Genomic DNA, 14,531 nt, shown 5'->3' on the forward strand with positions numbered 1-14,531 from the left:
GTCAAAAGGGCGTATCTAATGAAAATCTCAGCGATGCAACACGAGCTCTACGGGGAAAGCGAAATCTCTTCTAGACAAATTTCACGTCTCTCGAGGGTCCGTCACACTGTGTGTTGTGAATATGAGGCCAGCGCCCGCTTCACCGGGGAGAGTGATGACGAGGCCAGGACCCGCTCCACTGGGGACAGTGATGACGAGGCCAGGTCCTCCCTCAGCGCGGACAGTCTTGATGTCCTGTGTTCTGTGAGCCACCCGAAGCTCTTTTCTTGTACCTAAACAAGCATTGATTGCAAGCAGTGCCCCCGCCCTCTCACACCGCCGCCCTCTGTTAATCGTCCCGGTGCGCTCTCTCCCGGTGCGCTCTCTCCCATCGAGGAAGAAGATGAAGATGATGATGCTCCGTACAAGGTTCCGCACAATGTGAGTCATTTGAACCCTCTTGTTGCGTATCCAAATGACCACTGACTGACGGCAGACACCCCGGCCCAGCGGTTTTGTGGACAGGAATTTGCACTCACTCTTTCGGTAAGAACTATCCTGAATCGGCGCCTATGACTAGAAAGCCGACGACGAGATGATCGCGCTGGTGTTGAGGGAGTTGGGCAAGTCATCATAGCTAACTTCGAATACAGAGCCAATCACACGTACTCGATCGGGCCGTTTCCCCAGCATTGTTTCCCCAGACGGAAGTTGTCCGTCCGGGGTTTTTTGGACCGCGAGTGCCTCTATTCTGTAGCACAACGACCGTCTCCTTCTCTCGGGTCATCACCTCCGTTTCCGTCCCCACCATCGTCATCAAATTCATCTTCTCTTTCATTCTTTTCAGCACGATCATCCCCATCAAATTCCTCACCTTTTCCTCCCTCGCCACCTGCACACACGCCATCATTATCAAGTCAGCCTGGTCTGGTACCAAACCCCCCTCGTCAATCGTCAGATTCCTTCCCTCTTCCTTCCTCGCCACCTCCACCTTACGCTGCCCAGGGATACTCGCTTTCTTGTCCTCCTCCGCCTTACATATCACATCGCTACCCACCTCTTTCTTCCCGCAGGACTGCATTGTTCAGAATCGCACAAGTTCCAGCATCGTGCATGGAATCTGCTGTTCGTTATGGGAATTTTACCACGGGGAAAATAGGTGCAGTCTGCAGGCGGGCAGGGGCCGCGATGAAAAGGAAGAAAGAGAAGCGGACGGAAAAGAAGCAGGAGAAAAAGGCGAGGAAGAAGGAAAAGGCGAGGTGCCAGTGCAAGTGCGAGTGCAGGAACAGGATATAATAGCAGTGGTTGTTTCCGCTTGTTTGGCAAGTCTGAGACTGCTACGCAGACATGGGCAGAGAGGACTGCTTACCGTACTCGCTCTGAGCCTCGCCTTTTGACGACTGGCTCTTGAGGATAGCCGCTATCGCGTGCGAAGTTGATTTAATCAAGTGGGATTTCAGCCTTGCTACACCAATGACAAGAAATGACGGCATGAGTGGTGAGTAAAGAGAATAAAGGAAGGGCAAGCCACATGTTTTGACGTCGTCGAATCCGACATTTGCTCCAACGACATCAACATCTTTTCCTCCGCTCGGGGCGCGTTCTCCAGTCTCAACGCCCGTCCACGTGGCTGCTTTTGAATGGCTCTGGGTAGCATAGATTAAACAGCCGCATCACAAATAGAATCAATTTCTTATACCCAGTGGCTCTGCCAGTCTACTGCGAGTAAGATGCTTCTGATCCAGTGGCTGCAAGCCTTTCTCACGGTGATCTGTCCAAAAAGGCCTCGGTTGCAAAATGCTCATCCATGGGATGATGACACGCAACGAGCAAGTGGCCCAGAAGATTAAATGAGCCAAGTCGACGAAGACAGACGACAGGCGCACCTAGCAGAGATGGGTTGCTTTGGTGCAGCCGCCAAGGCGACCCAGGGCGTCGGCGCATGAGACTGTTCTATAGCGCTGACATGGCATGGGGCGGGTTGGACAAGCAGCGCACCTCGCGGCGAACATGGTAGGTGAATCTTGCTTCCTTCGGACAGCAGCAGGGAGCCGCCGACGAGAGCGGCGGAATGGGACAGCGGCGGGTACGACGGGGGGGCCTGCGAAGCTTGACCCAAGACAGCATATAGATGATGAAGCTTAAGTGCACCTCGTCTCATACTCGGCTTGCTATTGCGGGCCTCGCTCGCAGACAAAGATCGGGCCATGGGACGTTTGCACCAGGCGTCGCACGGGGAGCAAGACATTTCACCGCTTTGGCCCACTGTGTTTACGTCGACAGGTTGCATGACGATTGCGGAGGAATGAGAGTAATCTTGCGAGAGTAAGTCAAGTCAGCCAGCGCTGCGCAAGTGTGGGCTCGGCTTGCGCGACCTTTGCAAGCATCCCCTCGCCTGCCATGTTGGGCAGTTGGGAGCTGCAATTTTGCGATTGGCTGGCCCGAGGGCGCGGGACCGGGTAATGGACACTGGAGAGCCGGGTCAGGGTGCGCATTCTTCAACAACCCTACGCTGAAGCTTAACGCGACATGCTGTCGACATCTGGTCGCGAACACGAGCGGGTGTCGTCGGCGAGCGGCGGGCTGGTGGTGGTCTGCCGGCGGCCTTGTTCAGCTGCGACGATGCGCCGTCGTCGACGACATGAGCAGCAGCGGCTGTGGCTCAGCGCCACTCGCGCCCTCGAATGGCTCAGCGCGATTAGTGGGCAGCGTTGAAATGGGAGGTTGGTGGCAGCAGTCCGAGTGGTGAGGTGGACGACGGTGGCGGCTTATTCGAATCGGCAGAGGCGTCTCAGGCACCAGCTCGCCAGTTGCCAAGGGCGAAGCGGACAAGTCGACAGATGCGAGAACAGAGAAGCCGAGGCTGGAGGGCGTCCATGTCGAGGTGCAGGTTTTGCGACGGAGAGGAGAGGAAGAGGAAGAGCCGTGACGTTGGAACAAGAGTTGCCCCAGCCACAGACGAGGGCCACCCGGCAACCCGCCCGTCTCCCGCATCCATCAACTCCACCAGCTCCACCAACTCGTCCACAAAACACCCCCTCGTCATGTTTCCCCGGCTCCATTCAGCCAAATGCCATGACACCCACCCCGCACCCATGTTTGGCATCTCGACGGCACTGGCACTGGCACTGGCACTGTTGCACCGGGCTCGTGCCTGGCCGCCTCCGGGAGTCCTTCCTGGCCCTCACCGCATCGCAACCATCCATCTACCAGACCAGACCTTAGCAGACAGGTCATGGGCGTGAGCATCGTGACAGCATGTCCTGCGCTGGCCAAGCTCCACCACTGCAATGGCTCCGCCCGCTTTGCCTCTTGTCAGCAAGGGCCGGCCATGGTCTCTTGGAAGAGCCGCACTTGGCCGCCAGTGACTCGATCGACGGATATTTACTTGCATGATCGCTGCTGGACCCATGTACGCCGCGCGGTCCGCCGTTCTGCCCTCCCCTGTCGCCCTTTTGGCTGAAGCTGCTTGCATTTGTCTCGGCGTCGAGCTGGATTTTCTCTCCTCTGTGTGCGGCCGCAAGTCCGGAATCGCCGCCGACAATCGTTCGTTCGCACGAAGTGAGGGGGTTGGTATGCAAAACAATCCATCCTCTCTTTGTCTACCAATCCAATCGCCTTGCCATGTCTCATGCAGCTTGCACACAGCCATCCCAGGCCTTACCCCACAGACCGTCAGGCATCGTTATGCACCCTTCTGCATGCGGTCTGCAGCCCCTCGAGCTCCTCCATGTCCTGGCGCTGCGCTTCCGCGCAACCGGCCAACCGCCCGCTGTCCACCCCGCGACATTGGTGGCAGTTGCTCAGCGACAAAGGCCATATGACACTCGTCTCCGTGTCATCCTGCGGATCATGTCCTGCCCGAAAACGCCAAAAAACGGGGTTGATGTGAACGGCGAGGCGTGGCCAGCCATCCAATTCCAGGCATACAAATATCTTCTCCTTCTCCCGTCTTTCTTTTCAGCCCCATCCACCATCAACCCTGCTCACCTTGACTCCAGCCTTGAATTACCTTCGCTTTAATTCACCAGATACCCTCGCTCGCAAAGGACAACACTTCTGCTTTACCGCCTAGCCAGGATGAAATACGCTTCAGTACTCTCCGCCCTTGCCGGTGCGGCCCTTGCCCTGCCGCAGGGCGTCACCGAGCTCATCAAGCCTACCGCTTCTTCTCCCGATGGATGTGACCAGAGCTGTAAGTCAGGAGTGATTCTTTGGGTTTCGTTTCTCTGATTCATGTCCAGACTCTGGATCCTTTTCCATCACCATCCTCAACGCAACCACCTCTGCAGGCCTCTCCAAGCGTGGCCTTGCCGCGCGTCAGGAGTCTGGTGGCCCAGCCGATACCACTTTGGTCGTCACTCTTGCAGATGGTCAGTTGACGGACCAAAAGGGCCGCACCGGCTACATTGCTAGCAACTTCCAGCTGCAATTCGACGACCCGCCGCAGGCTGGCGCCATCTACACTGGCGGATTTTCAGCCTGCTCCAACAGCTCCATCGCCCTGGGCGGCTCCACCGTCTTTTACGCGTGTCCGTCTGGAGAGGGCGCTACCAAGTTTTACAACTTCTACGACCGCAGCTGGGCCTCGACCTGCAGCGCCATTTACATCAACATCATCCCTGGAAATGGAGAAGGCGTCCCCGCTCGCTCGGACGGCCAACCCGTTGCTACTGAAGTCCCCGTCCGCTCAGACGGCCAGCCTATCGCTTCTGCAGTCCCCGTCCGCAGTGATGGCCAGCCCATTGCCTCTGCTGTCCCCGTCCGGAGCGACGGTCAACCCATTGCCTCTGCCTACCCGGCCCCTGTCCGAAGCGATGGCCAGCCCATCGCCACGCCCGTTCCCATTCGTTCGGATGGTCAGCCCATTGCCTCTGCCTACCCGGCCCCTGTGCCCATCCGCAGCGACGGCCAGCCCATTGCTGTCAACTCCCCCACGCCCGTGTCTATTCGCACCGATGGCCAGCCCATTGCGACGGGCGCCGCGTCGAACAACCTGACTGGGCCTGCTGCCACGACGCCACCGACGGCGCCCGCTGCCTACACTGGTGGCGCCCAGCGCTTCAACGTTGGCTCGGGCGTCGCTTTCGTGGGCGCCGCCGCCGTTGCCGTCGCCATGCTCTAAGCAACGCGAGCGGTTCCAAACGCATCTAGGCGGTCGGAGTCGTTTCCGTTTTCTTCTCTGGCAATGGGCTTGGCTGACGGATGTTGCGTTCCTCGCGTGCTCGACTTGCTTGGCAGGTAAACACACGCCTTGGTGGCTTGTCTTGCTTGCTCGCAACGAGATGGGCGCGCGTCCGTCAGCCGAGCAACACCGTTGCCTGGCGCATTGTGCATATCTCCTTGCGCAATTGCTTTTTGATCTTCTCAGATCTCTCAACTCGGGTCGGGTCCGGCGGTGGCTTTGAGAATCTGCTTTGTTTGTTTGCGTCGTTCCCTGGTCGGACACACCACCCCCCTTTTTACGATTCACGACGATATATTTTACCATCTTTTAATCGCAAGCGCGTCAATGAGCGAGCGCATAGCGAGCCGAGAGCGGCGGTATTTGGAAACACGGGGGAAGGGAATTGGCGACTAGCATTATTCATAGGAGCAAGCGAGCATCGACCGAAGGTCAGCGCTGCGGGTATTGTTAGATACCGACGGCAGCAGTGTGTGTGGATAAGTAGGTTAGCAGCAGTGGCAGAGTGAACAGGACAGCATGGAATACACGGGAGGGGCCTCCGGAATAGGGTTGGGGGCGTAATTGATAATCTACTTTACTCTGCATCATTTCTGTTGCTCAATACAACGCCTCGACTACACACTACATGTACTCATCACCCTATCTGCCTCATCTTAATCGCCTACCTACCTGTGCCCTCTCTCGTTTAATTCCATTCCTTCACACCCCATGGCAACGCGCCTCTCGTCCGTCCGTCCCTGTTTCTCGAACCCGCAAAGTCAAACCCCGTCTCAGATCCGTACAACCACGCATCAATCTCCCTTCCCTTTTCCTTTCTCCGTCGACCATCCCTTGGCTGACCACCACGACAAGAGACGACACGCGCCCGTTCCTCACTTCGCTTCGCCGCAGCAACAGACGAAACAAAACAGAACAGTCGCCGCAGGTGACCACCGCATCATCCTCTGTCCAAACGCTCGATTGCGTCATCACTTCGCAGCCGGTCCGTCTTGCGCGGTAACCGCCGCGTTGTGGCTGTGGCTGTCGAAAAGTCCACTGTGTCAGTGCGAAACGCGGAGACGCGGGTCGCGGTGGCGCGTCTGTCCAGCTGCCCGCTGAACGCCGCGTTGCTTTTGCGCTGCGCTGCGTTGCGCTGTTCAACGGCTGCCTCGTCGTTTCTTTTGCTGTGCTATTTTTGTGCGGCCTCTACCGTTGAACTGCTTTTTCGGGTGGACAGTGGAGGAGCCGTGTGGATTGTTTCTGGTCGTGTCAGTAAGGTAGGTAATGGACGGGAGCACGTGGAGTGTGGTGGAAAAGAAACGAATGTCTGGTTTTGCGCAAGAGGCCTGTGGATTCTTGCACCAGCTCGTGGGCCGGAGGTTTGATTGCTGCGTCATTCGCAGCAGCTGCTTCATTTGTTGATTGTTGGCCATCATGTTGCTGCCATTGCAGGCTTCTTAGTCTCTCTACCCTACAGCATGTTTACTGGAGCTCCCATTCAATCCCCTAGATGGTTCCTCACGAGAATCGACGTTTCTCTTTCGTCGTTTCGCGACATGCGAACGAATCTCGGAACGAAAATCTCACGCTCAACGCTAAATATGGGCGCTCATGTCGTCGACTATGAAACGACGTGTCGACAGATGGAGTGCTCCGCGGAAAAGTCAGCAAGAATCTAATGTCTTCCGCAGCGTCAAGTGCGCCGCCGCTTGTCTCCATGTTTATGCATACTCGCTTGTCTGCGTACTTTACCTGGTACCTACCTGCCCAGCAAGTTGGCCACGCATCTACTGGAAGCTACCATGCAGCGCGCCACCGCTCAAGCACGAGCCGATAACAACTCCCTTCGGTTCGTCTTCTGTCTGCGCACTTAGGTACGTCACAAGCTATCGTCCTGGAAGCAGCAAGTGCATTTGCCCAGGAGACGACAGGGCGGTAGGACTGGGACGCCGCACAGGGAGGGGCAGAGAGACTCGTCCAGGCCTGCATGCACACAGACAGACAGCCAAGGGAAGGCTGATGAAGCCGTCGTCAGAATGGAGCTTGCTAAAGGACGTGGTGCGGTGCGGTGCGTTGAGGATGGATGGACTGCTGGCAAGAGGTCTGAGAGAGTTAGGTGGTGGGTTTCTTCATCTGACGCTTTTCCATTGTTTGTAAGACGCATCAATATCCTCGTCTCCCCTTTCCAACTATTCGTGACAGACGTTGATGCGCATACAAAAGAGCTGATCCAGACGTTGACTTCTGGAGCTCTTTCTGACGAGGCACGCAGTCAGTGTCGGTGGGAGGTAATGCAGCTGCCATTGCGCCAGCTGCAGTCGATGCGTGCATTTTCCGCGTCAGCATTCGACCGCTGGCATTGTATTAGTGGATGAGGCCGTGTGTGATGTGGGTAATTCTCGTCTGTATGCTTGCCTTCAGGGACATGGCGGCACACTGTCCTTGTGAGGCACTCTTGTTGACGGGAAGCCTTCGAGAGAATTCCAGCGCCTACGAGGGAGGACTATGGCAGTGAGCATTCAAAGACTGTCGCTCCAGAACCTCATTGAGTCCAAATCAGGATATTTCTGTCAATGAAGCGACCATCCAAAAGCATCAAAGGGTGTCAACCGCATCACTCACCCTCTCCACTCTTTCCTTTGCTTTCCTTGACTCCGCTTGACTCCACTCTCCCCGCCACCAAAATGACCCAGGTACCCCTCAACGCCCACCCCCGCTTACCCCTCCCAACGCGCCGCATCGCATCACGCAGGTACCTTGCTTTGCCCTGTCATGTACACAGACACGATAAGCTCGCCACACAAGCCTGCCTAACCCATGCACCTCAAGCGCCGCCGCACGGCCGTAGATTGCACTCTACTCCGTCGGCGCCAGTCACACTCAATCAGGCGAAAGTGGAGAGCGAGCAAGCAAACAGGGAAGCAAGCAAGCGAGCCGAGTCGAAGCCCCGCACCGCACCGCCAACTTGGAGTAGCAAAGCATAGGCTTGTGTGTACAGAATGTGTCTATGCACTCAGAGAGGTAGTTCCGCGCCGGCACGGGGCGACTGCATGCTGGCAGCCATGGCGGCGCATCGGCGCGCATCGCAGCGTCCGGCCAGCCAGGCGGCCAGCCAGCCCTGAGCGGCGCATAGTGTCAGAGACAGGGTTGCTGTTCGCTTGCGTCGTCGTGGCCTGGCCGGCAGACTGTGGAAGGAGATGGGGGAAACAGCAGCGGCGATGAGAAAGGAGGAGCTGGAAAGGGTCGAGGAGATGGGGAAAGAAAACAAGAGGAATTATAAGAAACAAAATAGGAACGACAAGGCGCGACAAGACACACCAAAAAGAGATACGCCTTCCCGGCAAGCCATCTAGCTTCGCGCTCGAAGCGCAGCAGGGCGAGCGAGCGGGCAAGTAAGTACCCTAGTCAACGAGACTCTACTCCTACTACTCCTCCTACTCCTACTCCTGCATCTATGCCCCATCAAGCTGCATTGATCTCGAGGCTGGGCTGGTGGGCTGGGCTAGGCGTGGCGGGGCGGTGCAGCTCGCCTCCACCTACATATGTACGTAGTGACCTAGCCACGCCATGCATCTCTACCAGATGGGAAAGGTGATTCGAGATAGAGAAGAAGAAGTAGCAGCTTGGGCTACAGCGTGGCAAGGATGCAGTACGGCGATGCGCTGGGATGCGCTGCGCTGCGATGTGACGCAGTGTGGTTGGTTGGTTGATGGTTGGGTCCCGTCCCTGCGCTGCGATGCAATGTGACGCAGCCTAGGTGCGCGACGCGCTGCATTGCGATGCTGTAATCTGGATGGGGACTTCAATCCCTCGATGCGATACGAAGGCGCATGTGTGGTTGGTTTGTTGGCAAGTCGACAGGCCAAGATGACCTTTGACATTCTGACAGTGCGCCAGCCTCTTCCGCACACACAAAAGAGGGGCATCGTTGCAACTCACCAATCCCACATCAACACAGCAAAAGGACAGCAACGTCGACGCAAAAGGAAAGGACACGGCTAAGAATAACATGTGGCGAAAGTGGAATGCGGTAGGGAGCTGAAGAAAAGCAAGCAAGCAAGCAAGCGCCGTGAGAAAAAAGCTTAATCGGCATCCGACGTGAACAGGGACAAGGAATGGAGGGGTGGGTCGAGTGCAGGAATTGGCGCGCGCCGCGCCGGGTGTGGCGTTTTTCCTATTTGGGCAGTTTGGATGGCTGTGGGGTTTTCGACGGCGCCCGCGCTGCCAGGCTGTCTGTCAACCCAAGGAAGCAAGGCGACAGGAGGCTGGAGCTTTTAATGCACACAGCCTCTGCAGGCCTGCTGCAGGACCAACGACGCGGCGACGTTCGCGCAGGCTGGGCAAATGCTACTGTTGCCGGGATCAGACAGGTTAGTAGGATGGCGACACACTGAGAACAGGGCTTGTGAATTTACTTGAAGCATTGGAATTGAATTAGCATTACGGTATCATAGGAATCCCTCCCCAAGAGCGCCTTGTCGTCATTGCGTCGTTAAAACATTTTTGTGGTCCCGCTCCTTCTGTCGTGCATGCATCCGACAAAGCTCTTTACAGCGAAAAGAACAATCAATGGCAGGGTTTGTAGAAGCAAGAGCGAGCGGCTCAAGCAACAGGAGTAGGAGTGGTGGTGGAGCTGATCTTGCGAGACTTGGCCTTTGCCGAAAGCTCCTTGGCTCTCTTGAGCGGCATCTGCTGGACGGCGATGGAAATGACCTTATCATTGCTCTTGCATCTTATGCCGTCAGTCGGGGCACCGCCGCTGCACGTCAAGAAGTTGGTGGTGGTCTGGTAGTCGTTGGACGAGACGTTGGTGGCACCCGTGTACGCGAGACTGCAATGGGCCGTTAGTCGCTCCGAAAACGGAACAGACAGAAACACAAGCCGGTCAGGAAATCTTACTCGAAGCTGGGGTAGTGAAGCACGTCAATGCGGAACCTGGTCTCGGAGGTAAACAAGTCGAATCGCCATTGCGTCTTGCCCTCGTCGGCGCAATCAATGTAGTCGGGCACAGGGTTCAGGCGCGTCGTGTTGGACGAATAGGGCCAAGAACCAGCGCAAGTCGTCTTGGAGTCGGATAGGTCGATGCTGAAGTTGATGGTAGAGTCGAATTGGTAGGCCGTGGGCCAGCTTCCGCCGGGCAGGCCAGAGTTCTTTCCCATGAAGTGGGTCTCGAGGTTGGAGATGTCGTAGTTGGTCAGGTTGGCGGTGCGCGGGTAGACGGGCAGCACGGCGGCGGAAGCGAGGGCGGCTGAGGCCGAGACGGTGAAGAGAGCAGTCCAGATCATGTTGAAGTAGCGCGTGCTGAGGTATATATGGTCGACGTGGATGTGGATTGGGAGCGCAGGTGAGCTGGATGGCGGGAGGAGGGAGGAGAAGAATTGTATGGAGACAATTGACCGAGCGGACTGAAGGAAGGCGCGAATGGAGACGTCTTATACCCGGTACATGTAGGCATCGACGAGCGGTGTCTACATGTGTATGGGAAAGGAATAGCTGAATTACACGGCCGCCCCAAGGGTCCGTGGGCCTGCGGATAGCTGTATGCGACTCTCGCCATGATGATCCGGATGCGGCGACGTCGACGGCGACGGCGGGCTGGCCAGTAGTGCCAGCCCACAAGGAGAAGACCTGCACTGCGTTTGCCCGGTCAATTCTGTTACCTACCGGTACGTGGACCCGAGCACGCTACTCCTACAGTCCAGCCACCTCACCTGCGGTGCTCGACGTGACCTGACGTCGCCGTGTCGTGGAAAACAACACTTCCCGAAGCCACGCTCACGAGAGGCTGCCCTTGCTTTTGCCCAACGTCGCAGCAACGACGTATGACAGGATGAAGAAAGTCGCCGCATCATGTCCGCTCTGCATCTGCATGTGCGCCTGCATCGCATCTGCACCTTGACCGGTTGGTGGACCTGCCAAGTCTTGATCGGATTCAACGACTCCCGTCAGGTTCCGTTCCTGGCCACACGTGATGTGATGGCAGTTGACTGCCTGATGCAACCCAAAAGCAGCCGGACAAAGGACAAGACTCCAAGGACACATGGCGCAGCAGCCGGTGCGTGGCGTCGGCCGGGTCAATCGATGGTTTTCGCAGCTTCGGCCTCTCCGACAACCACCAATCGCTTACCCTGCCGGTCCCGTCACCCCGCCACGGCAGCTGAGGCTCGCCGACGAACAAACCATCTTCAGCCGCCCTGCGCTCTCTCCAATCCACACCCTGTACTCGCCCCCAACCGCAGGAACAATCCATTTCTGCTGCCGCACATCCCACACCGACACGTCTCTCCGACTCAACGTCACCGTCACCCTCTCGCTCTGTCCAGCCCCCAGCCTCGCCGTCTTGGCAAAGTCCCTCAGTTGTATCATCGCCGTCTCGAAGCCCGTGTTGGCAGGGAATTGCACATACGCCTGTACCACGGCCTTGCCAGCCTTGCTGCCCGAATTGCTCACGGTGACGGAGACGTTGAACGCAGTATCCCACAATGCCGCGTTGCCGCCCTGTCCGCCGCCACCGGGCGCTGCCGTCTTCGCCACGCTGCTGTATCCCTCGGGATAGGGATATCTCGACGTCGAAGCCCTTGCCTTGTCGGCATCAGCCCTGCTCAGCCACGAGTAAATGTATCGCCAGATTTTGGCAAACCCCGCCGGCTCATACGCCTCTGACGCCGGCGGTCTGCTCTTGTCGTACGTCGATTGGGCCGTTTCTTTTCGAGGGGGCGCATCGGGCGGAGCAGACGACAGTGAAACTCCAGCCACAATGGTCGCTTCTCCGAGCTCAAAGTTGGCATACGACAGCCCGTGACCAAAGGGATACCGTGGCGCGATGCCCTTGTGATTGAGGTATCGGTAGTCGATATACAACCCTTCCGAGTACGTGTCTTGCGCCTGCCCGAGCTCAAACCCCACGAGGCCGACCGACTTGGGATAGTCATCCTCGCTCTTGGGGATGCTGTACGGCAGGTGCCCGCTAGGAGACTCGTCCCCAAACAACACCTTTGCCAGCGACTGGCCCGCCTCTTGACCTGGAAGGTGAGCAAACAGCACAGACTTGACAGATGGCAGGTCGATCCATTCTTCCACGAGTATAGGTCCCACCGTGTGGACGATGACGACCACCTTCTCGTACTTGTTCGCCGCCGCCTTGACGAGCGCGTCTCCGTCATGCCACGCATGCAAGCCAGCAACGTTGCGGTCCCCAGCGTTGCCTTCCACCGTAATGTAATTTTCTCCCGAGTCGGCGCTGATGAACACCAAAGCAACGTCGCCTTTTTCTGCCACGGCCGTCAGAGGGAAAATGTCTGTCAAATACGACGTGACATGACTTGAACGCTCTCTGATGGCTGAAATGGGGTCGTCCATGTGAGGGTACTCGGCGGTGCCGGAACCCCATCCCATCCCGAGCGTGCCCTTGTTACACCCTCGGTCCGGGCACGAATTTGGCCCCGCGGGATTCTTCGACGCACCGCTGCCAAATATCTTGAGCGGGGTTATGCTGTCGAGGGGCAGCAGGTTGTCTTCATTCTTCAACAACGTTACGGCCTCCATCGCGATATCCCTCGCAACATCGGCGTGGTCCTCTTGCACGTTGACAAATTCGTTGGCCGTGCCAGAAGGCGAAATCAGAGCACCCGGGTACAGCAATCCTTTGGCGCTTTTGGTCCACGAGGAAAAATTGGGCTCCGGAAACCCCTTGTCTTGGTTCATCTGATACCACGCCGCCACCACGCGCGTCGTCATGTCATTCAGTCGCTCCATGGGCACAGAGTCATTCAGGGCAGCCTCTGTCAGGTGGGACGCCCACCACGGCTCACCGATCAATGGAATCGAGGCGTCTCCTGGCATGGACATGTCGAGCCCGGCCAGCGCGGCCGCTACGCCCGAAATCTGCGCGAGCCAATCGCTCATAATCAGACCTTGGAACCCCAGCTCGTCCTTGAGAATTCGGTTGATGAGATAGCTGTTTTGCGTACAAGCCGAGCCGTTGACCTGACTAGGAATCAGCAAACCTCGTTCGGGAACACTCGAGTCGACCTACAGCGTTGTATGCCGCCATGACTGCTCCCACACCGGCATGAATGCCATCTGCAAAGGGCCACAGGTACAGCTCGTGGAGCGTCCGGTCGTCGATGTTGGCGCTATAGCCAGGCTGAAGCGGGTTGTACCTGCGCAATCAATCAGTACCATTCCATCACAGACGATACCTTGGAAAATGGCAGCTCCTGGGCACAGCTGTGGTTCCGGATGACAGCTTCCTGTACTTTTTATAGAGCACAGCCAGGGTGTGTCATTCCTTCTGACACCACGGCGCCGTTCCAACAAACGACCGTCCTCTCGTAGAAACAACTCACTGGCGGTACATCTCCTGCTCGTTGCCAATTAAATGCTTAATCGTCGCAATCACGCCTTGACTCTGGACCCCGCGAATCGTCTCCGCCGCACCAACACCCTGCAGCACAGGGTCCGCGCCAAAGCCCTCCCATCCCCTACCACCCCTCAGTTTCCGCCCGAGCGGTCCCACCGAAGGGCCGAGATGAAAGTTGATGCCTTTCCCGCGGAACTCCTTGCCCAACGCGGCGCCCCGCGCGTACATGAGCTGCTTGTTGAAGGTCGCGCCAACGGTGATGCCGGGCGGGAAGGCAGTGACATTGTCCGTGTAGCGCACGCCGAGGGCGGAGTCCTGCAAGCACAGTTGTGGGAAGGACAGGCGTGGGACGCTCCCTGTGTTCCCAACGCAGCGCCCTGTTGCCAATTCATTCAGTGTCTGCCGCTACTAAACTCTGTGCAGGGACGCAAGTTGGACGATTGCCGCTTCTGTCATTGAGTGCGCAGACAGGTACGTACGTACCCATGAGAATCCCCGTCCCGCTCGTGATATTCGTCTTCTCCGCCAGCGTCATGCGGGACACCAGCTTCGCCGCTTTGGCGTAGGCTTCGCCCCACTCGTCGAGCCATCCGGCCACGGGCGTCGGATACCATGGCGGCGAGGTGTACTCGCTCGGCGCCGCCTTGCCGTCGCCGCCGTCGCTCTTGCGTGAAGAGTCCGAGTGTCCGTTGTCCAGCCAGAAGGTCAAGCGCGCGTCGCTTGGGAGGTGAGGCAGTATGTCGGAGATTTTGAAAGCGGAGGCGATGTGTGTGGTCCACCACATGCACAGCAGGAGGATGAGTTTGGAGAGGTGTGCCATGCTGGGGTTGTGTGTGGTGCGATGGGGTGCGGTAAGGACTGACTGGCTCGACCAAAGGCGCGCACGAGGCCGTTGTATGTATAAGAGCAACTACGTAGGCGTGAGGGTTATTACACACTACCGACCTACTTTATTTTGCTCGAATCGAGGGATCCATGCCGGCATCCGCGCGCACGCGCTCCCGCGGCTTGCTCCGTGGGTAA

General features: G+C 57.5%; 4 protein-coding genes across 4 annotated transcripts; 2 read left to right on the top strand and 2 right to left on the bottom strand.

Moving 5' to 3' along the window:
• The first annotated feature begins 297 nt into the window (after positions 1 to 297).
• On the top strand, positions 298 to 1,433 carry J3D65DRAFT_622915 (uncharacterized protein). The gene is made up of 3 exons (XM_066800114.1): positions 298 to 420; positions 490 to 525; positions 633 to 1,433. Exons 1-3 carry the CDS (start codon positions 383 to 385, stop codon positions 1,273 to 1,275), a joined length of 717 nt encoding a protein of 238 aa, XP_066656416.1. The 5' UTR covers positions 298 to 382; the 3' UTR covers positions 1,276 to 1,433.
• A 2,412-nt stretch (positions 1,434 to 3,845) lies between these two features.
• Positions 3,846 to 5,082, top strand: J3D65DRAFT_342966 (uncharacterized protein). Its single transcript, XM_066795506.1, has 4 exons — positions 3,846 to 4,174; positions 4,224 to 4,657; positions 4,736 to 4,803; positions 4,946 to 5,082. The coding sequence occupies exons 1-4, from the start codon at positions 4,060 to 4,062 to the stop codon at positions 4,977 to 4,979; spliced, it is 651 nt and encodes a 216-aa protein (XP_066656417.1). The 5' UTR covers positions 3,846 to 4,059; the 3' UTR covers positions 4,980 to 5,082.
• Positions 5,083 to 9,748: 4,666 nt separating this feature from the next.
• J3D65DRAFT_667386 (uncharacterized protein) lies at positions 9,749 to 10,431 on the bottom strand (the record flags this gene model as incomplete). Its single annotated transcript, XM_066803013.1, has 2 exons — positions 9,749 to 9,977; positions 10,046 to 10,431. The coding sequence occupies 2 exons, from the start codon at positions 10,429 to 10,431 to the stop codon at positions 9,749 to 9,751; spliced, it is 615 nt and encodes a 204-aa protein (XP_066656418.1).
• Positions 10,432 to 11,269: 838 nt separating this feature from the next.
• J3D65DRAFT_645674 (glycoside hydrolase superfamily) lies at positions 11,270 to 14,328 on the bottom strand (the record flags this gene model as incomplete). The annotated part of the gene is made up of 5 exons (XM_066802224.1): positions 11,270 to 13,132; positions 13,182 to 13,308; positions 13,495 to 13,885; positions 13,992 to 14,170; positions 14,288 to 14,328. The coding sequence occupies 5 exons, from the start codon at positions 14,326 to 14,328 to the stop codon at positions 11,270 to 11,272; spliced, it is 2,601 nt and encodes an 866-aa protein (XP_066656419.1).
• Positions 14,329 to 14,531: the final 203 nt, after the last annotated feature.

This window comes from Phyllosticta citribraziliensis (genome assembly GCF_038025025.1).
Source record: "Phyllosticta citribraziliensis strain CPC 17464 chromosome Unknown J3D65scaffold_5, whole genome shotgun sequence".
NCBI lineage: Eukaryota > Fungi > Ascomycota > Dothideomycetes > Botryosphaeriales > Phyllostictaceae > Phyllosticta > Phyllosticta citribraziliensis.

What these genes read in the sequence shown, in the direction of transcription:
- J3D65DRAFT_622915 (XM_066800114.1), top strand. Translation starts at nt 383, where the DNA reads ATGAAGATGATGATGCTCCGTACAAGGTTCCGCACAAT. An exon ending in CGTACAAGGTTCCGCACAAT is followed by an intron (nt 421 to 489) that starts GTGAGTCATTTG and finishes ACCCCGGCCCAG; the next exon opens with CGGTTTTGTGGACAGGAATT. An exon ending in AATTTGCACTCACTCTTTCG is followed by an intron (nt 526 to 632) that starts GTAAGAACTATC and finishes CTTCGAATACAG; the next exon opens with AGCCAATCACACGTACTCGA.
- J3D65DRAFT_342966 (XM_066795506.1), top strand. Translation starts at nt 4,060, where the DNA reads ATGAAATACGCTTCAGTACTCTCCGCCCTTGCCGGTGCGGCCCTTGCC. An exon ending in CGATGGATGTGACCAGAGCT is followed by an intron (nt 4,175 to 4,223) that starts GTAAGTCAGGAG and finishes ATTCATGTCCAG; the next exon opens with ACTCTGGATCCTTTTCCATC. An exon ending in CCTGTCCGAAGCGATGGCCA is followed by an intron (nt 4,804 to 4,945) that starts GCCCATCGCCAC and finishes ACCGATGGCCAG; the next exon opens with CCCATTGCGACGGGCGCCGC.